At 43.3% G+C, this 21455-nt stretch overlaps 1 protein-coding gene across 1 annotated transcript in view; it reads right to left on the bottom strand.

Annotated features, from left to right (window-relative positions):
• Nucleotides 1-20870, bottom strand: part of CPED1 (cadherin like and PC-esterase domain containing 1) — a 181279-nt gene extending 160409 nt beyond the window's left edge. The window contains exons 1-3 of the mRNA XM_054173871.1: nucleotides 20735-20870; nucleotides 19794-20264; nucleotides 5059-5245 (exon numbers count right to left, since the gene is read on the bottom strand). Coding sequence (XP_054029846.1) covers nucleotides 5059-5245; nucleotides 19794-20045 — 439 coding nt within the window. The 5' untranslated portion in view covers nucleotides 20046-20264; nucleotides 20735-20870. The remainder of the gene's footprint in view (nucleotides 1-5058; nucleotides 5246-19793; nucleotides 20265-20734) is intronic.
• Nucleotides 20871-21455: the final 585 nt, after the last annotated feature.

The following is a 21455-nucleotide window of genomic DNA, read 5'->3' as shown; positions in this document are numbered from 1 at the left end:
ACAGGCTGGGGTCAGAGTGGCTGGAGAGCTCCCAAACAGAGAGGGACCTGGGGGTGCTGATTGACACCTGCCTAAACATGAGCCAGCAGTGTGCCCAGGTGGCCAAGAGGGCCAATGGCATCCTGGCCTGCATTAGGAATAGTGTGGCCAGCAGGAGCAGGGAGGTCATTGTGTCCCTGTACTCTGCATTGGTTAGGCCACACCTTGAGTACTGTGTCCAGTTCTGGGCCCCTCAATTTAGGAAGGACATTGAGACACTTGAACGTGTCCAGAGAAGGGCAACAAGGCTGGGGAGAGGCCTTGAGCACAAGCCCTATGAGGAGAGGCTGAGGGAGCTGGGGTTGTTTAGCCTGGAGAAGAGAAGGCTCAGGGGTGACCTCATTGCCCTCTACAACTACCTGAAAGGTGGTTGTAGACAGAAGGGGATTGGTCTCTTCTCCCAGGCAACCAGCACCAGAACAAGGGGACACAGTCTCAAGCTGCGCCAGGGGAGGTTTAGACTCAAGGTGAGGAAAAAGTTCTTCACTGGGTGAGTCGTTCGTCATTGGAATGTGCTGCCCAGGGAGGTGGTGGAGTCACCGTCCCTGGAGGTGTTCAAGAGGAGATTGGATGTGGCACTTGGTGCCATGGTCCAGTCGTGAGGTCTGTTGGGACAGGTTGGACTTGATGATCCTTGGGGTCTCTTCCAACCTTAGTTATACTGTGATACTGTGATAGTGTGATACTGTAAATGAAGGAAATGTTTGTTAATGGAGGGTGACCATTGACCAATGAGGCAGGCAGAATGAGAGAAGGACAGAAAAACTGACAGCTCCAGAACGAAAGATGTGAGCAGCTAATTTCTCTTAGAAGATCTCATCTAGTGAAAGTATGGATCAGGCAGCAGATCAGTAACTAGGGAATGTTAATTTTGGAGGGCAGAAGTACATTTTGGTGCAAAAAATTTCTGAGTTACATTTTTTCTGTTAGAAAATATTTTGAAAATGCTAACAGGGCATCACAGAGCCATAGGCACAAACACATCCTGTTAATCTTTACTGTGGACCCAGAGATGAGAATTTTCTGGGGAGAGGGAAGAAGGCAGAAGACTCAGGAGAGTATTTGGCAAGGTCTTCTTTGTCACTCTGGGAAGACCTAAGAGTAGTCTAAAGCCAGGTGGCTTACTCATTCATCTCTGACAGAGCAGCACAGCTCTGTGCTGGGCTGAGAGAAGGAAGGCCTATGGCTTGTGGGGTAGGGAATGATTGGATGATCCTTGGGGTCTCTTCCAACCTTGGTTATACTGTGAAACTGTGATTATGGCAAACCTCCCAGGAGGAAGCCTGGAGGTGTGGGGCTTTCTCACTCTTCTTTATGATCCTTTTATTATTTTCCAGGAGAGTGTGACACCTGTTTTAATACCCTCCAAGGCAGTGGCAAAGGCAGAATTTGTCCAATAAGTTATGCCTCTATGACTGGAATAGAATAGAATAAACCAGGTTGGAAGAGACCTTCAAGATCATCAGGTCCAACTAAACCTTGCAACCAAGCACCCTATCAAGCCTCCTCCTGGACAGCTGCAATGATGGTGACTCCACCACCTCCCCAGGCAGCCCATTCCAATGGGCAATCACTCTCTCTGTGTAGAACTACTTCCATTTGAATAAAGCAGGAGGAACACAAATCACACCTTCTTCTGCCTATCTGGCAAACAAAATGATTACACTATTCATGGATGTGCTGGCCATTACAATCTGATTATTATGCTCATCATCTGTTATCCAGCTTCATTTGAAATCCTTGCTTCATGATGGACTTACCACAGATATTGGAGATACTGACCATGATAATATGGATTTACCCCAGCTGCATGCCCAAGGTGACAACTCCTGCTCTCCACAAAACCTGACTATCCCATCATCTGCTACTAACACAGTAGCATTTTTCTATCTCCATTCTATCAGCAGATGAAGAGATGTGTTAAACCTTACAGCAAAACTGGCTCATTTAGGCCTTCTGCAAAAAGACTGAAAGAGCTCAGGAGCAGGCATAGATACCATCAGTCCATGGCCTTTTCCCTCCATGTGGGTTTAATTGCTCAGGAATAGTGAAAGCACAGCTACTTCAGGTTGCTTGAGAATCTACCGATGGAGCTATTTATCTGTGAAAAATTAGGGGTTGAATAATTTGTATTTTCCTGCAGAAAGCATCTGTTCAGATTTTTCATAGGAAACCCATTAACCACAGTCTTTTTGCCTGGGGAAAAAAATAAAAAAGGAAAAAAAAGAAACCCAACCCCAAACGATCCTTTTCCTTTGTAGCCAACTGTTTTCCAGTAGCCAAAGCTCAAAATGTTTTGGTTGGTCTGCAAGAAGTGAAAAATTTCCACTGAAGGAAAGCGTTCTCCTGATTTTCTACTCTCTGACAGCAACGAGCTCAACACAATGCTGCAGCCCAGGTGTGGAAGATGTCTTTGGAAGACAGAGCTGTCACATTTGGGTTGCAAATGGGAGTAGAACTTGTCCCAAAATTAATAGCAGGCCAGCACAAGGGAAAAAAAAAACAAAGTTAGGAATGTTTTGTGGTGAATTTTTTTCCATATATGACTTCAGCTGGACTATTGGCTCTCAGCCATTCTAAACAAAAATCCTTTCAAAATTAGAGTGAGCTTTGAAAGATACACAAGCAAGAGAGACTGTACAAAAAAACATAAGCACCAGACAGAGCTGCTAAATAATACCAAAGAAGAAAGAATGATGCTTTTGATCAGTTTTTTACAACAGTCCCCATCTTTGTTTCTCAATCCATTACCTATATCTTTTTAATAGAGGCTTCAAGGAGCATGGTGTTAAAACATTTGTAGCACTCCTATTAGGAAAATATTATGACAAAGCCTAGCTCAAAATACCCTTCTCCAAAACAAGGAGTACTATCCTATCCAGAACAGTAAACCCCATCCTCTCTTGGCAAAGAAAAATAGCTTTGAGTGTAAGCTGGTTTAGTTCTAAAACCAAAAAGATGATTGCCTTGGTATGCAGACATGTTCTTTTACTTACTTCTTGCTTTCAAAATACGACTTCAAAGGTAGGCACTCACATAACACAGGGAATAGTTGAAGGCAGACTTATTTTGCCGTGCAAGAGAACTAGTAGAGTCTAACTCTTCACCTTAAACTGGCAAGCACTTGGCTTTTTCAAATACTCAAACATCTGCTGAGAGATGCAGGAAAATACCTAAAATTAAATTTTATTATTCTTTTCATTGCTGGAAAAAAAAATAATTGCATAGAGTGCTGGCTCTAGCCCGTGAGATATAACTACTCACAGTTAATTTGCTTTTTGCAGAGGCAGTGTTTGGAGGGTAAACTCCTGTACTGGGGAACGTCAACCTGTGCTGATCACTGTAGGAAGATCTACCACAGTCACTTTTTGGTTAGGTCATAACTGAATTTGTAAAACCCACTTCCTTGGCCATGTGAAACAAAAGCATTCCACAAAGATTGTGCACGTGGTCCCCAGAGATGCCACCTTCTCTCTGCAGCACACCTGACATTAGCAAAGCCTGCATACACACTGTATCTGAGTTGGATAGCGCTTAAGGCAAGGACTGTCTGAAAGCTGCCTATGAAACCAGATTAAAAGAAAAGAATGAGGTGAAGATCACAGTATCACAGTATAACTAAGGTTGGAAGAGACCCCAAGGATCATCAAGTCCAACCTGTCCCAACAGACCTCACAACTAGACCATGGCACCAAGTGCCACGTCCAATCTCCCCTTGAACACCTCCAGGGACGGTGACTCCACCACCTCCCTGGGCAGCACATTCCAATGACGAACGACTCGCTCAGTGAAGAACTTTTTCCTCACCTCGAGTCTAAACCTCCCCTGGCGCAGCTTGAGACTGTGTCCCCTTGTTCTGGTGCTGGTTACCTGGGAGAAGAGACCAACCCCCTCCTGGCTACAACTACCTTTCAGGTAGTTGTAGAGGGCAATGAGGTCACCCCTGATCCTTCTCTTCTCCAGGCTAAACAATCCCAGCTCCCTCAGCCTCTCCTCATAGGGCTTGTAATTTACTATTTCTTAGTACAGCCCCCTGAGAAAACTGCTGCTTCTTAGTGGTGGAATTTTGAGCAGCCTCAAGCATGCCAAATAACTACGCTTTTCACTGATGAAGCTGCACTGATTGCTTAGAGCACAAAACAAAACAGCTCTCTGGTAAAGCCAGGAATGCATTGCAAGCCTGAATGATGCAAGCAACACTTCCTTTAGCATGAGAAGTAACTAACCACATCATTTTTCTACTGACATAATGGTAGCCTGTGTATTTTTTCAGTTTTCTTGTTCTTAAAATTGACTTCCACCAAGACCAAACTGAGATCAGTTTTCAGTTCATACCTCTAAGTAGTCCAAGAGCGCTTAAACATAGTTGGCATGTATAGAACTGGTACCAAAAGCTCCTCTGTCAAGCCCAGTATAACCCTACACAAGAAAGCCACACTCCCTTGTGCAAGAGACTTCTTTAGTAGCCCACTTTAACTGTGGATCAAATTTCAACATGACCAAAAGACCAACAGCAATTTAGCTCAGCATCTGCAGTGTGTGCACAACGTACTTCTTCTGCACCATGTGTTTAACAAACTTACAGAACAATCAAAACATTACTGCAGGAAAAAGCATACCTTCATGCATATAGCTCTTCTTTAAGAAGCAAATTGAGAAAGAACCAAATGTAGGAAAAAATAAAGTTTATAACCAACTAAATTTGGGGTTTTTATGAAATGCTCTACTGAAAAATCACTCACTCATATTAATGAAGTATGAGAAGTCATCAGGAACTGAATCGGTCTGATTGGCAAGACTATGAGGAAGCACTCTGCTGCATTTTTTTTTAACAGAAGGATATATCTCATGGAAGAACCATTTCATTGTGGAAAACCAGCTGCACAACTGAGAAGAGCTAGAATTTGGGGGTTATCCTTGCTCACATTAAGGCTTTATAAGCTTTACCGCTGTGGAAGGACACTAAATCAGTGCTAACATTTAGTAGTTAATGAAGTAATTAAGTCCAATTATTCTTACTCTGGTAAGGGCCCTCATGCCCAGGATCTTCCATCAGCCTCCTGTTTTCAAGGACTGTGACTGTATATCCATGTTTTGCCAGGATACGCTGCCAGAGCTGACGGTCTGTTTCACGATGGGCAGGAGGCACGTAAAGAACTGCTCTTCTAGTACGGCTTCCAAGGTACTGGAGAAGGGAGTCATCAATCTACAGCAAAGATAATGCAAAGACGAGAGTTGTAGGGTAGAAACTCCTCAGCAGTAGTTGTCATTTTTCATGGAAATAAACAAGCAATTTACTGTGACAATCTGGGAATATTTGTGGTATAATTAAGACTCTTCTTTATATCAAGGACTTTGGATTGCAAATCCCATTTTGTCTGTCCCACTGTTTTTTTCCCCCTACCTTGTTTTGGACTGGTATTGAAAGAGTTTGAATGCTCAAGGTAGCAATGGAGGATCTCTAAACTGTGGTCTTTCTTTCACAGAAGCACTTTCAGCTGAAATCTGGGCTCCCCAGTGAGCTGCTAACAGTACTTGACAGCTGACTTTGTAGCCTCAGGCTGATAAGCCAGTCACCTAATAGAGAAGACTTGGGAGTGGATCCCATGTAAACCCTTCCAAGGAACATAAGTACTACAAAGATGTTAAGTGTTGTTCATTGTGACTAAGATAAAGAAGCAGGCAGAGGAGTCCTAAACAATACTGTACATTGCTGTGCCTCTAGAAAACCGAATGAAACCTTGTCAGATCCTTATTGCCATATTATTCCAACATGATTCTGCCTATAGAAGGACTGGCCGAGAGACTTCAGCAAGTGGAAAAGTGTATGGTGTCTCCAAAAAGTCCCAGAGAACTCTTGGACTGTCTACCATTTACTCTGCTCCCACATAGTGCCTAGGGACATTGGCATCTAGTGTGAGATCCTGAGTGTTTTGGCTGTCTCAAACAGCTCTGAACAGGGTTGGTAGAGGATAGGTGAGTCATGGCATCTATAGAGAACCATTCCTCTGTATACTAGCCTGGGATATGAGCTTCTTTCAAGGTAAAATGGAAAAGAGCCACCCCAAACGCACAAAGATAGTGTCAGCTTGACATAAACTTTTGAAAAGAGCAAATTTCAGGGCCACTGTCATTGGTTCATTAGTAAAGGGAGATAGCCTATGTCTTCTGTGTGATGAGTTGACCCTCAGGTGCTCATTGAAGCTGCTCTATCACTCATCTCATCAGCTGGACAGGGGAGACAAAACAGAATGAAAGCCTCATGTGTTGAGACAAGGACACCAATTACCATTGAGGGCAAAAGAGACATGACTTGAAGAAACTAGTTACCAAATCAATCAGAGTAGGATAATAAGAAATAAAAACTGAATCTTAAACCACTTCCACCCTACCATTCCCTTTTTCCCAGGCTTAACTTCTCTACCTCCTGTCCTTGAGTGTCACAGGGGAAGAGAGAATGGAGGTTGCAGTCAGTTCATCACATATTTTCTCTGTTGCTCCTTCCTCATGCTCAAGCAAGAGGTCCATCCCACATCAGACGGTCCTCCATGAACCTCTCCAGCATGAGTCTTTCCCACAGACTATAGTTCTTTACAAGCTGCTCCAGTGTGGGTCCCCTCCATAGAGTGCAGTACTTCAGGAGCAGACTGGGTCCCCTCCATAGAGTGCAGTACTTCAGCAGCAGACTGGTCCAGCATGGGTCCTCCATGGGGACACAAGTCTTACCAGCAAATCTGCTGCAGTGTGGGCTCCTCTCTCCATGGGGCCACAGATCCTGCCAGAAGCCTGCTCCTGTGCAGTTTTATCATGGGGTCACAGCCTCCTTTGGACATCCACCAGCTCCTGAGTGGGGTCTTCAATGGTCTGCAGGTGGATATTTACTCCACTGTTAACCTCCATGGGCTGCATGAGGATAGCCTGACTTAAGATGATTTTCTTTATGGGCTACAGGAGAATGGGCTACTCCAGCACCTGAAGCACTTCATCCCCCTGATTTTTCTCTGACCATGGTGTTTGCCTCACATTTCCTCACTCCTCTCCAACAGCTGTCATGCAGCAGTTTTCTTCCCCTTCCACAGGCACTACCACCATCACTGATGGGCACAGCCTTGGCTCAACTCAGAGCCAGATGGCATTGGCCCCATCAGACATGAGGGAAGCTTCCAGATGCTTCTCACAGAAGCAGAAGTTTAAGGTTCCAGTAGGTGAAAGAGTAATTTTAAGTGATGGCTGGGCCTTTCCTCTCAACCCACCACAGCCATCCCTGAAGTTCCCCTGCTACCAAAAACTTTCCATGAAAAAACAAATACAATTAGGCATAAAAATAGAATGAGAGAAACAAATCACTAATATCCAGAAGATATCATTAAGAGACAAGATTTTTCTTGTAGTAAAAATCCGTTGTCTTCAGGAGCAGAGCATACTATCATTTAAAGGACTAAATTCAGGATAGGAACTAAGTATTTAGCAAGTTTGTGAATGTCAACCTAACAGTAGTAAGCAGTATGTCTATCAAAACTATGTTATTCCATAGCTTCTAATTATAGCAAGCTTATCACTGGAGATAGGAAGTGCTGTATAAACAAGGCACCACCATTTTGTGCACAGCAGACCACACTGAAAAGAGACAGATGCTTTGACACAAACAAACGTCATTCAAGATGTGTCCAGTTGTTTACCAGCCTGGGGTCTGGTGATAAAGTCACTCTTCTCAGCAGTCTATTCCCCAGTTGCAGGATGCAGTTCTACATAAGGCAGCAGTTGGGAGCACAAACTATTCCAGAGCCCTGAGCGTCTCTCTAATGCCAAGTCTGCTTTTGCTCCAGGGCAGACATCCCCTGTGGAAAGGGTTAGTTATCAATGAAAAGCCCCTGAAAAATATCTGTCAGAGTCTTCCATGTGTATTTTCTAAACGTGCAACCCCAAACTACTTTAGACACTGGGATACTAAACTAAAGGTCAATCTCTTGCTGGCCGGAAGAAGCACAAATAGCACAGGGTGAAGTCACAGGAACTGTGTTAGGTAACCTGTCAGATGTCTTTCTCGGCACCCCAGTGTTTTTAAAACACATTAATCAGGTGTCAAGCACAGCAATAGAGCATCTCAGATTTCCCTTCTCTACCAGAGCACCCACCATTCTTTCCCCTTCTGCCTTTGCCCCTCCCTCTTATCTTCTCTCTTTCCTGCTCTCAAGCAGCGCCAGCAGCTGCTGGCAGCCCTTCCTCTCCATTTTCCTGTTCCTAAATCCAATCCTTGCTCTGGCCCCCATCCCGGGCTCCCTCTCCCTCCTCCTCCGGGAATTCCATCCAGACACTTCCCATTTTCCATTTTGTTGTATTGTGGAAGAAAACCAGGAGAGACCTCACACTTTATTTTGTGAGTAAATCAGATCTTCCATCCTACATGTGCTGCAGCGGCTAGTGCTGTGGGGTGAGCTGAGGACATGTGAGGAGCACAGGGGGGCTGCAGTGTAGGACACATCCCTCTCTGGCTTTAGCTGGTGACTACAGCTAGTCCTGCTCCTGTCCCTCCCAGGTCAGCTGAGGGTGCTTGCTGCTCCGACTTGGCAGTGCTTTGTGTGCAGCCCTCCTCGGTAATGGATATTGTGCTTTTTTCATGCTAACCTCCCCACCTTTCTTTACAAAAGAGAACTCCTACAGTGTCACTCCTTCAAGAAAAGTCCTTACTTCAAAGAAACTTCAACACCTTTATTTATCCCTGTGGGTAATACTCCAAAAGCAGCTCACACAGGGACTCACCCCAGCATGTCTCAAAACCCAGGCTTGGTGCAACCGACAGTGGGCTCTGGCACCATCCAGGTCTGGGGGCTGAGTCGTGCTCACACAGCTCCCTCCACCTGGCTGGTGAGGCACAGTGTAAGAGGAACCAACTGGCCTGGAGAAGAGGAGACTCAGGGGTGACCTTATTGCTCTCTACAACTGCCTGAAGGGAGGTTGTAGACAGGCAGATCTTGGTCTCTTCTCCCAGGCACACAGTACCAGAACAAGAGGACACAGTCTCAGGCTGCGCCAGGGGAGGGTTAGGCTGGATGTCAGGAGGAAGTTCTATACAGAGAGAGTGATTGGCCATTGGAATGGGCTGCCCGAGGAGGTGGTGGAGTCACCATTGTTGGAGGTGTTCAGGAGGAGACTTGATAGGGTGCTTGGTGCTATGGTTTAGTTGTTTAGGTGGGTTGGATTGGTTGATGGGTTGGACACGATGATCTTGAAGGTCTCTTCCAACCTAGTTTATTCTATTCTATTCTATTCTATTCACCCTGAGGGCCCTAAGGGCTCCATAGGGTCAGCCTGTAGCAGGATGACTGCAGCAGGTCCTTACAGAAGAAGCATGTCAGCGCTGATAGAGATGGCACCTTCCCAAATTCCCTGGGAAGCAGCAGAGATTTTTACAATGCACTAGCTTGGCAATGGCAAATATTCAAGACAGCACTGATAGCAGCATAAAACAAAAAGCAACAACAACAAAAAAGGGAAGTTCAGCAACAGTGGTAACCCAGGTCACTTCCACAAAACACAAATGGCCCTGAGTGGTTCCATGGGGCCTGCACAGTAGCTCATTCTCACCAGATGCCTTTCAGGGGTGCTCAGAGCTATCACAAATGGAGCACAGCACTAGATGCTCCAGAGGGTTTCCCTTGGCACGCACAGTCCAGAGACAGATTCACAGATTAACACAGTGCATTGGGTTGGAAGAGACCTTGTCCAATTTCACTGCAGGAAGCAACAACATCCTCAAGTAGATCAGGCTGCCCAGGGCAACATCTAATCTGAACTTCAATGTCTTCAGGGATGGAGCTTCAATCACATCCCTGGGCAACATGTTCCAGTATTTGACAACTCTTCCTTCTTACAGCCAACCTAAATCTACCCTTCTCCAGTTTAAAACCATTGCCCCTTGTTCTATCTCCTAGGTAGTCCTTCTCCAGCCTGCCTTTAGGTCCCCTTCAGTTACTGAAATGTAGCTCTAGGGTCTCCCTGTAGCCTTCACTTCTCCATGCTGAACAGCCCCAATTCTTTCATCAACAGAGATGTGTAGAACTACGTCAGGCTCATCTGTGCCCCCAGTCTCCCCTCCCACCACTCAGGCACTAGGCACAAGGCATTTTTATCCTCTACCTTCCCAAAAAGCCATGATGGGATCTTTAGAACACCAAGACAATTCAGGGTCCTAAATTTAACAGCTTGACCTGATGCCTCAAGCTGCACCAGGGGAGGTTCAGCCTGGATGTTAGGAAGAAATTCTTCAGAGAGAGAGTGATTGCCCATTGGAATGGGCTGCCCAGGGAGGTGGTGGAGTCACCATCATTGGAGGTGTTTAGGAGGAGACTTGATAGGGTGCTTGGTGCCGTGGTTTAGTTGATTAGGTGGTGTTGGATGATGGGTTTGACGTGATGATCTTGAAGGTCTCTTCCAACCTGGTCTATTCTATTCTATTCTATTCTATTCTATTCTATTCTAGGCTAGGCTAGGCTAGGCTAGGCTAGTCTATTCCTGTTAAATAATATGAAGTAGCTCAACACCTTTCACAGTGCTTGGTCAGGATCCACGCATAGTGATGGCAAATTTATCTCCTTTGGCCTTCCCTTCCAAAGCTATTTGCAGTCCAGGTTGCAAGATACAACACGTCCTCTCCCAAACTAGTGCAATGTAGGGGTTTGGTTTTGTTTTGTTTTAAAGTATGTTAGCTACACAGAATTTTTAAAAGCTCTAGCCAACTGCATGCTAGTAGCAAATGACTCCATAATTTTTTCCAAAGCCCTCTATAAATGCCTTACATCACTGGCCATGCTGATCTAGTTACTACTGGGTGTTTTTCAGAGTTTCCAATATTACAGTAAGGGCAGGAATGTTTATGTCCTTAGTCTGCTGGGTTTTATAAAATGTTTCTCCATCATAAAAACGCAATCTGGGCAGAGCTCTGGTATAAAAGAAGCAGAGTTCCATAGATGAAAATAAGATGTTCACATATTTCCCCATCTCACGGTTCTGATGGTTGGTGGGGTTTTTTTTAGCATTCCTATAACTTTAATGTGCAGCAGGCTTAGACCAAAAAAAAAATGGATCCATAACAGTTTGAATAATTGTTGAATGGTCAAATGTTTTCATATCCCAACCACTGTTTAGCTCTTCCCTAAGTCTGAAGTGTCAGATTGTTCGTTAGTAGGTCAGTTTATTACAGATTCAGCGAGGCTTAGGTGAAAGGGGATTGGTGAAGAGCTTCTGTGGCCCATGCCTTACCTAGAGAACCGTGTGGCTGTCTTCTCAGAAATTAATGAGGCTTTACAGCAAAGCTGAGATTTCCCTTATGATTTAGGATAAGGCTTTGACATGATATACCTGCTTGCAAAACGTTGCACTTAGCTGAGTCACTGACCTCATTTTAGTTCCATAGGCTGTTACACAGGTGATCCACAGCCTTAATAGCTGATGGAAACAAACCACAGTGGGCTAGGAAGTGAATTTAAAAAGAAAAATCATAACAATCAATTTTTAAAGTATCTTTTCCGTTTATAGAATAACATGGAAAATTAAAAAGGAAACAAACTGACCCCCGTAAAGTTTATTAGCAGGTTTTAAGGAGTTAGCAAATCAAATGTATATTCCTCTGAGGTCTTAACAGACTAGATAAATAGCCCATTTTGTATAGATTCATAGAATCAATAAGGTTGGAAAAGACCTCAAAGATCTTCAAGTCCAATCGGTCACCCAACACTTCAAGACTACTAAACCATGGCACCAAGTGCCACATCCAATACCCTCTTGAAGACCTCCTGGGATGGTGACTCCATGTGGGCAGCACATTTCAATGGCAAATCTCTCTTTCTGTGAAGAATTTCTTCCTAACATCCAGCCTAAACCTCCTCTGGTGCAGCTTGAGACTGTGTCCTCTTGTTCTGGTGCTGGTTACCAGGCAGAAGAGACCAACCCCCACCTGGCTACAGCCACCCTTCAGGTAGTTGTAGACAGCAATAAGGTCTCCCCTGAACCTCCTTTTCTCCAGGCTAAGCAATCCCAGCTCCCTCAGCCTCTCCTCACAGGGCTGTGCTCAAGGGCTCTCCCCAGCCTTGTTGCCCTTCTCTGGACACATTCAAGTGTCTCAATGTCCTTCCTAAACTGAGGGGCCCAGAACTGGACACAGGACTCAAGATGTGGCCTAACCAGTGCTGAGTACAGGGGCAAAATGACTTCCCTGCTCCTGCTGGCCTCACTATTTCTGATGCAGACCAGGATGCCATTGGCCTTCTTAGCCACCTGAGGACATTGCTGGCTCATGTTCAGCCGGCTGTCAACCAGTATCCCCAGGTCCCTTTCTCTTTGGCAGCTCTCCAGCCACTCTGACCCCAGCCTGTAGCTCTGTGTGGGGCTGTTGTGGCCGAAGTGCAGCACCCAGCTGCACTGTTAAAATGAAAGCTCAAGAATTACATAACCATCCTTGTCTGACTGAAAATAGACATGTATTATCTGAGTTTCAGTTCTTAGTTCTGTCTGGCTGCAACTTTCACATAGCTGTGAAATTCTCTGTTTAAGAGAAAAATGTTTTGACATTTTCCTTGAGACCAGCTTATCTGAGTCTAGGTTGCGAATGTATGAAGAGGAAATTTATTGTATTAGGCTCTGAAGTTGTCATCTGTAGCACAGCATTTCTGAGTCATTCCAAAATCCCAAAATTCGGTCAGTAACTTAATCTTATGATATATAATTACCCTTGCTGCTTTGGCCAAGAAGAAAACAGCAAAGATATTTCAAGATGAGGAGAGAAAAAAAAGAGCCTTGGCATTTTTTCAGATTCCAAGAAGATTGCATAATTCCATAAATATTGATGCATTGTCTCTGCTTGGCAGAGAAGCAAATATACAGTTTGAACTGTTGCCCCAGGACTTCATTGACCATCACTTCAACTGCAGAAACAAAATTCTTCTGCTGAACATATCAGCCCAACTCATGTCTGCCTAAGCTTCTCCCAGGAAAGAACTCTACAACTGAGTCATCTCTTCAGCTACTCAGTTCTGGTGGTGTAAGTCCCTGTGTTCATTGCAGACAGCCACTCTTTTACACCAAGCTAACTAAAACTGTCAGAGTCTTTTCCAATACCTTCAAATAACCTGACTGCAGCTTACTTTAACCTCACTGCTTTCTGCAGGTCCTGAGCTGCTGCAGAAGAGGTATATGAGCCACTATGCAAACCAAAAGGCCTCTGCCTGAAAGAGAAGTGTAACAGAAATACCATGAAAGAGATAAGTTGTATATAAACAACTCTGGCACCACTAGCAATATTCACAGACAGCAAAATGCCTAAATTCCTATTTAGCTAGCAAAGGAATTGTGGATCTGCCTTTGATGCTAAATAGTACAGGGCACAACTGCACCACAAGTAAATCAGTGAGTGGGACTCCTAGAAAACACCACACTGATATTAAACAGCATTAATAGGGGAAGTGATAATAAAAACTTCACATGTGGTTCCAATGCTCTAAGTCGTTCATTTGCAGAACTATGCAGACCTTTATTAGTTCCAAATGTGCCTTCTAAATTATTTTTCACGTTGGCATAAAAGTTCATAGACATAGTAAGTTGCTCAGAGAAATAGTAAGTTGCTCACAGAAATAGTTAAGTTGCTCATGCTACCGTTGCACACAGCTCCCGTATGAAGAAGTTACAGAAAAGCTAATTTCCTGTTTCACTTTCTGGAGGGTATTTAAAGATCTTGGCTTTATGTTCTGTTAGATTTCCTAATCAGAAAGGACTGGGTTGTAGAATGAAATGATTGGAATGTAATTCTGCTACTACCAGTTTGCTGAATAAATACCAAACAATCAGCTATGTTGTTGGCACTACTTTGGCAGCTAGTTTCTGATGCCTTCATAAACACAAGAGCAAAACTGGGCTTATTTGCATAGTCATCACCAGTGCTCTGAGCTGGAAGTATAGAAATAGGTTATCAAAAGGTCTTTGTTTTGTGACTGCATGTAATGCATGGTACTGACTGCCTTGTCTTCAGAGCAATGAACCTATCCCACCACATCATCAAAACATCTGTTTTTGAGGAGGGAACTCCAACGCAGTGAATGAGTTGAGACTGTCTTTATTTCCCACTTGCTGCTGACGCATCCTTCTTGCAAGGTCTCCACCCTGCCCCTCTTTCCTGACTGCTACCACAATGGTCTTGCCCTTTATCACCAAAACATCTCTAGCTATCTGCACAGCAAAAATAGCTATTTCCTCAGAGTGTTTTACATTGAAATGGGGGGGGGGGGCTGAAATGTCCTGCTTTTGTAGGCTGCAATGTGAATGTGGTATCATTCCAAGGAAACCAGTTGCTGATACCGTATCATCTGCCAATTGCTTTTTCTTGACAGAGATTTAACACCACAAAAGTTCTTTGTTCTTTTGTGAGGAGAAAATAGTCCTCATCCACCTACAGTTTTCTATAAAATAAATATTCCTTTTAAGAGTAAATTTACTTTAAAAATGCATCAAATCTTATTATGCATAATGTAGTCTTTTCTATCCAGAGCTCTCACTACACTCCATTTCTGCATAACAGCAAAAATCACCTTCTCTTTCTATCATCCAGCTTCCTTTCACCTTTTTCACATGTTTACATTTCAAACATTTCCACTAATTTTGGTTTCTTTTCTTTCCATTTCTATTGCCACCTCCCTGCACAAATCCAGCCCCCTGTGTGCATGATCTTTTCTGTGCCTTCTGAGAGCACTATTACTTTGCAGATGTAGTTGCCCACTCTGCCTCCCATGACCAAATCTTTCCTCATGCCTCCTTTCAGGACACTCCTTTCATACCCTTCATTCTCTGCTTATTCTGACTGGAGCAAGTATACACCATCCAAAAAGATCAATAAAAAAACCCCAGGCATATTCCCTTAGAGGGTGAAGTTAACCTGATTTCTTTTAAATGTCTGCAGTAACTCATGACAAATTTTGCATTAAAGACAGTTATTTCCATTGCCTATGGAGTCCAGCTTTCTGGCTCTGAAAAGGCCAGAGGAGCACTCAAGTAAAGGGAGGGTACTTCCACTCGAGGTGTCCTGGGCTCTAAACTTCTAGTAACAATTTCTCAGCATTTCAGTAATTTCCAGTTTTCAAATGCAGATACCTGGGCCTGTACCTTGTGCATGATGGAATGGAATGGAATGGAATGAACCAGGTTGGAAGAGACCTTTGAGATCATCAAGTCCAACCCATCATCCAACACCATCTAATCAACTAAACCATGGCACCAAGCACCCCATTAAGTCTCTTCCTAAACACCTCCAGTGATGGTGACTCTACCAACTCCCTGGGCAGATCATTGCAATGGCAAATGAAGAACTTCTTCCTAACATCCAGCCTAAGATGTTCCCTTTAGGTCTTGGATAAGATTAAACCATGATTATTATTTTTGGGTTTTGTTGGTTTTTTTCCTTCTACATAATATCTCTGAGATATGGGCACATCTCTCTCAGTCATTATCTTGTAAGATAATGCAGCCATTATGTTGTTAAGAATGAAGCCATAAAAAACCTTTACTCACCTCTTTATAGCCCATCTTGGAGACAAATCTTTTGCACCAAACAGAAGTGGCAGGTTGAGGGCTTTGAAAGGGGAAACAGCTTTTTTCACCATACCTGTTATATTTACTTTATTAAGATGCCAGCCTCCCTCACTCATTAAATTCTCATATAATCAGCTGTGTATCTTGTTTGTTGGTAGATTTTGTTTCTTTTCTCAGCTGGCTTTAAATGGTCAAGGGATGTGAAGCAAGGCCTCTGTGAGTACACAGGAAATCATCTTAAAATTTAAAAATCTAAGCTTTATTAGACATTTGCCATGCTTAGAGAGCTAGTGTGCTGAAACAGTGCCTACCACATGAGCAATACTTTCTCACTCATTCCTCTCAACAGCAGAGGTACTACATCTACCTGGCCAAATTACACTGCTGAGCACAGACATCTGACTCTGCCTGAATTAATTCAGAGTGGAAATACAGTGTACCCAGCTAATTAGCTCTTCTCAGAACTGGCTGAGAAGCAGAAATGAATCACTTAAGATGCATGTAACAGTTTTAAATCTGGCTGGTAGTAAAGGTATTTCTGGCACAATACCATGCCAGGAAAACCTACACACAGGGCTTGTAGAGGCTTTTTTTTGTTGCTGTTGATACCTACTTCAGTTTGGATGCTGCAGCTCCAACTCTTCTTCTTTATATATATATTGACAAATATTCATTATGCATGAAGTAAGCATGCCTGGCTCAACCTCAAGAGAGCCTGCTGCTGGACATGATACCTCCCTCTAATGCCTGTAATGTTGGAGATTCATAAATAAGCCTCCTATTTTTCATGCTTCAGTGTTACAGCTATTAACATTTAATTCACTACTAGAAAATGCTGGCCTGTCTTCATGTGAAAATAGGGCTACAGGACCAACACCTTTTAAAAGTGTGATACCTGAGAGAGAGGTACTATGAGCCCTATCAGATTTTCCAGGCTATGAATGAACTTGGCATTTTGGCAATTGAAAAAAGGCAACTTGCACTATGTGCCTGAATCTAATGGCTCCATCTCAGAGCATCTTGAATGTAGTCAAAGACACATTTACAAATCAGATTGGCAATTTCCAGCCTCATGCTTGTTTCACATTTGTCTGGAACTTTCCCTTCCAAAGTGAGATTTATTTTGGGATCAGAGATGCAGTGGTAAAGCTGCAAGTTTTCCTCAGATCCTTCCCTCTCCTTGCCCCAGTAGCCCAAAAAAGGTGTCACTGTTTTTATTTTGGGGGGTGGTGGGTTTGTTCTTTTTGTTTGGATGGTTTATTTTGTTGTGTTGTTGTTATGGGGTTGGGTTGGTTTGGGGTTTTTGCTGTTGCTTTGTTTGGATTTTTTTTTTTCCTGAGGCACTTATTACAATGCAGTCTCTGAATGGAGAAATTATGGAAGGGGATTTTGCTGATGCAATAACATTCATAACCGTAATGTGACAGTAGGCTTGATACAATACTATTCTATTCTATACAATACTGTTCTATTCTATACAATACTATTCTGTACAATACTATTCTGTACAATTCTATTCTATTCTATTCTATTCTATTCTATTCTATTCTGATTGTTTCTCAGAAGAAAGCAAGAATTAAACCTACACCTATCCAGTCAGAAGAAAGTTTGCAATGTGGCAGATGCTGTGGATCAGCACCCAGAAAGAGTGAGTGTTATCTAAAGAATATTACCTCCAGCAGAGTCTTCTTTTGCTTCAAATTTAGTCATGAGCTTTGATTTCATAAGACACCTTGTAGTGTTTGCTTTAAGTCACTGTTCAACTCCACAATGGATTCTTTTTAATAAATACATAGAATACATAGAATGAACCAGGTTGGAAGAGACCTTCAAGATCATCACTTTCAACCCATCAACCAATCCAACCCACCTAAACAACTAGACCATGGCACCAAAATGTGGTTGCAGGACTATTTAGAGTAAGAATACATGTGTGAATAGTTAATTTTAAAAAATTAGTCATTTGGACTATATTGTAAAGTATTTTACCAGAGTCTAGTGAAAGGTGTCCCCTGCCTGTGGCAGGGATGTTGGAACTAGATGGTTCTTAAGGTCTCTTCCTGCCAAAATCCTTCTATGATTCATACATGAAGATTTAAGCCAGACCTTTAAAGAAAACTTGTTTCCAATCTGGCTACTGTGAGTGACACGTGACTGTAAAATAAAACAGTGTGAAGTTTCAAACATGACTGATACTGGGTACCAAATAAAACCAAGCAAGATAACAGCTCAGCTATCTGAATAAGCAGTGGGCAGAAACACACAGTTCAAGAACGAGCTTTCAAAACAAAGTGGCAGAGATTTTTGGAGATGTTTGTCTTTTCTGCTCCTTGAGATTATTATTCAGCCCACACAAGCATCAGAATATTCTCTGGAAACAGAGAGCAGCTTAGACTGGTATCACAACATGTGCAAAGCATTTTGTTCATCGCGCTCTTGGGGATTCTTTCAAGACAAATAGAGAGACAGCTATGGGTGGTCTTCAGAACTTGAAAAGGAATGTGTTAGGGTAGCACAAGCCTGGAAAACATACCTATGAGGCTTAACCCACGCAGTTACATTTGTACTATAGGTTCAGCACGTGCATGTGGTAGTCACATCCAGCCATGCATGCTGGAGGGCAGTGAGTGCAGCACGTTGTAAAAACACAAGCTTCATTCCATTTCAAACATCTAGCATACCAAGTTCAACACCAGGCTGCATTTTTATAAGGCAAATTTTAAAGAAGGAATTACAGATATTTTCAGCCAAAGAGCATACTAGAAAGACTTTCCCATTCTTTCACCAGTTCATGCAGACTTTAGGTAGCCCAACGTAAGATACGAAATGTTCTTCGCCCTTATGATGGCAATGAGTAAAAGGGAAGGGACTGTGTCAAAAGCTGTAACACAATGTGACCCACATCTGTCAGCTGTGCTTATTTCCCACTAAATCCTAATACCTCATGTCAAATTGTTGAACAGTTTCAAATCTGGATACCTGGTGTACTAAAAGGTCATTAAATATAAAATTATGACAAATGCAGCATGCAGTAGATTTCTGCAACTGGTAAGATAAAGCTCTCTGACCTTCACAAAAAGAAAAATCTATTCATTTGTTTTCTTTTTAAGACTTTAGCTTAAAGAGTTCATGCCAAAGTTATTTCACATATCTTGTTTTGATTGTTACAGGAGATGCAGTATATAACTGCTCTCCTAAAATCAGTATCGCTGACCTTTCAGGCTGTGAAACTTGTCTAATCAAAGAAACAGCCTTCCAATTAGTTTTTTTGTTGGTTGGTTGGTTGGTTGTTTTAATTCGAACTGCTCTGTGTGGATACTGACCATAATGTGTGATGTCACAGGTTCGTGTTTGTAGTCCTGGTACAGCTGCATATAAAACGCCAGCACTGCGATAATTTCACAGTGCGACTCCTGCTTCTCTGCTAGCAGCCCTCTACAGGACTGCAGAAAACCCGAAACATTTATGGTAGTGCTGATCACAGATTCCAGAGTAAAAATAACTACCTTAGCCTGGACCATTTAACAAACCACACTTTCCAAGTAAAAGAACACTGTCTGCATTTTTCAGGCTTTGACACCCGTTCTAGAAACCCTATATAAAATAAACATGAGGCCAGGTAACCTAAGGACAAAGGAAAATTGGTGGGACAAATGTTCCAAAGCAAATAATGTGATTTTAAAATAGGGAAAGTGCTTTTTCTTTTTGTTTTCTCTTTTTGTTTTTTTAATTTCTCAAATTCCTTTACAGTAATCTTTTCAGAAGAATACCAATGAAGTTCAAAACTGACTCGCAGATAACTTTAACGCAGGGCAGCTGCAGTCCGGTGCTAATTAACAGCCTCAGTCACTTGCACAAAACCCCGCTGGCTCCTGATTTATGTGCCTGTACTGTAAAGCCTCTGAACCAATTCCCAAAGGCAGAATAAAATATGGTCTGTGCAGCAAACTGAAATCTCCCTGGAGTCACAGAGCAATGCCATGTTTCAGCTGAAGAACCGAACACACGCTGCGGAGCTGGTAATGGAGCTGTGCTTGCGCATCTGCTGCTGTCATTAGATCACCCATTTGTTTGTATACAGCAAGCTTAGGCTAATTTTAGCTGGACTCAGATGATCCTGCCACACTCGCTATCCCTCACTTTGCTAATTATTGCTCAGCACTCTGCTCCAGCTGACTTACCTTTTTCACTGTCTGTGAATTACTGCCAGGCAGGAAGCAGTGAGTGTTGCTTGGTGAGAGATCCTTGTATCTTGCTTGCTGTGTTTTAGTCAGTTTGCTGGGTGCAATTCCATTAATGACTGCTGAAAGGATGCCGCTGGTCATGAGAGGAGTGAGGGTCTGGCAGAACAGACAGATAGCAACCACTAAGGCCAGAAGGAAAGGACGTGGGCGACAAAGCCTGCGGCACCTGGGGACTTGCCCACAAACCATGGCCTCTTTGCCGTCCTCACTTTGCCCTTTGCCACATCGCGGATGCAGTCCAAGAAGCCACGTCTTGCCAGGGTAAAAAAAGATCAAAAGCACACTTCACCCAAAACTAGCAAGAGTTTTCCCCATTTCTGAGCACTTTGCTGGTGCCTGGCAAGAACTTAGGGGTTCCAGAGGAGCAGAGGCTTGGGAAGTACACTCCCATGGGGGTACGGAAACAGCCTGTGAAAAAACAAAAAGTGAACAGCGACAAACAGCACAGTGCCACAGGGCATCCTGCAAGAGGCTGTAGTGAGCTATTCCACACCACGCTCTCAGGAGAACAGACCTGCTGGCAGACAGGTGAGGAGCAAAAAGCTTCACCCCTTTGCAGAAGGAAATACTCAGGCACTAGTATCCAAGAAAGCAAGAGGTTAAAGCCAAGCACATCCTGTCCACAGCTGAAAAGAGCAAAAGAGTGTGCTAACTCTGTGAACAAGCGTTTGCTATTTTTTTTTCCTTTCTTGCATTCTCAATTCCCACTTTGTTTTTACAATTTCCTTCATCCCAGTCCTTTTAAATTGCCTCCTTCCTGTCAGCATGCACAAGTTTCTCTCTAACAGTGCATATTTATCTGAGAACTGACAGACTACGAAGCTTTTCGTATGCATTTGTTTCGTCCAGATCGCAAGTTCAAAGTTAGGTTTACTTACTTGCTGCTTATCCTGTTAGAAGTTTTCCGTTCTCCTCTACTGGGCTGCTGATTAAAACCACTTGGAACAACCCTGGCTCATGATCCCAGCTCATCTCACCCACTCAGAAAGCAGGCACACGCACATACACACACCATCTGAAGCCAGTTGGACCACAGATTTCATATAAATAAAGGCTGGACGGCTCAGAGGGTGGAGCTAAAGTAGCTGAGCTCTGAGCAGGCACGAGGTTTGGAGACACAGCCAGAGATCTGGATGGGGAACGAGAGGTGTCCTCGCTCACACTGCATGCCTCGAAGCCACCATCACTGCAATTTTTAGAAAACTGCTGCTACAGCAGTCAGTCTAATTGAAACAATATTAGTATCTGGCAGGCAGTAGTAATCTGAGCAGCACCTGCAATATTTTAATCCAGATTAACAAAATGTAGAAGGAAGCAGATGGACTTGCGCATAAGCATCACCGGCAAAGCAGTCGTCAGTAATTTTCCATAGTAGATGTATTATCTCATCACAGTGTATAAATAAAACTTCTTACTGATGTCAAAGCAGGGAAGAAAGGAGGGTGGACAAAAATACTCCAATGAAAGCACTTAGTATCTAAGCTACAGAAGGTCTTAGTTACTACTTCCCCCTGCTGACACAGGACAGGGATGAGACAGATGGGAACAGTTGAGGAACTCTGTTATCTTTATAGACCTAAATCTCAGATAATCAAGTTC

The sequence above is a fragment of the Dryobates pubescens genome, chromosome 27, assembly GCF_014839835.1.
Source record: "Dryobates pubescens isolate bDryPub1 chromosome 27, bDryPub1.pri, whole genome shotgun sequence".
NCBI lineage: Eukaryota > Metazoa > Chordata > Aves > Piciformes > Picidae > Dryobates > Dryobates pubescens.
The sequence above is the reverse complement of the archived record's forward strand: the minus strand, read 5'-3'. Positions and strand labels throughout refer to the sequence as shown.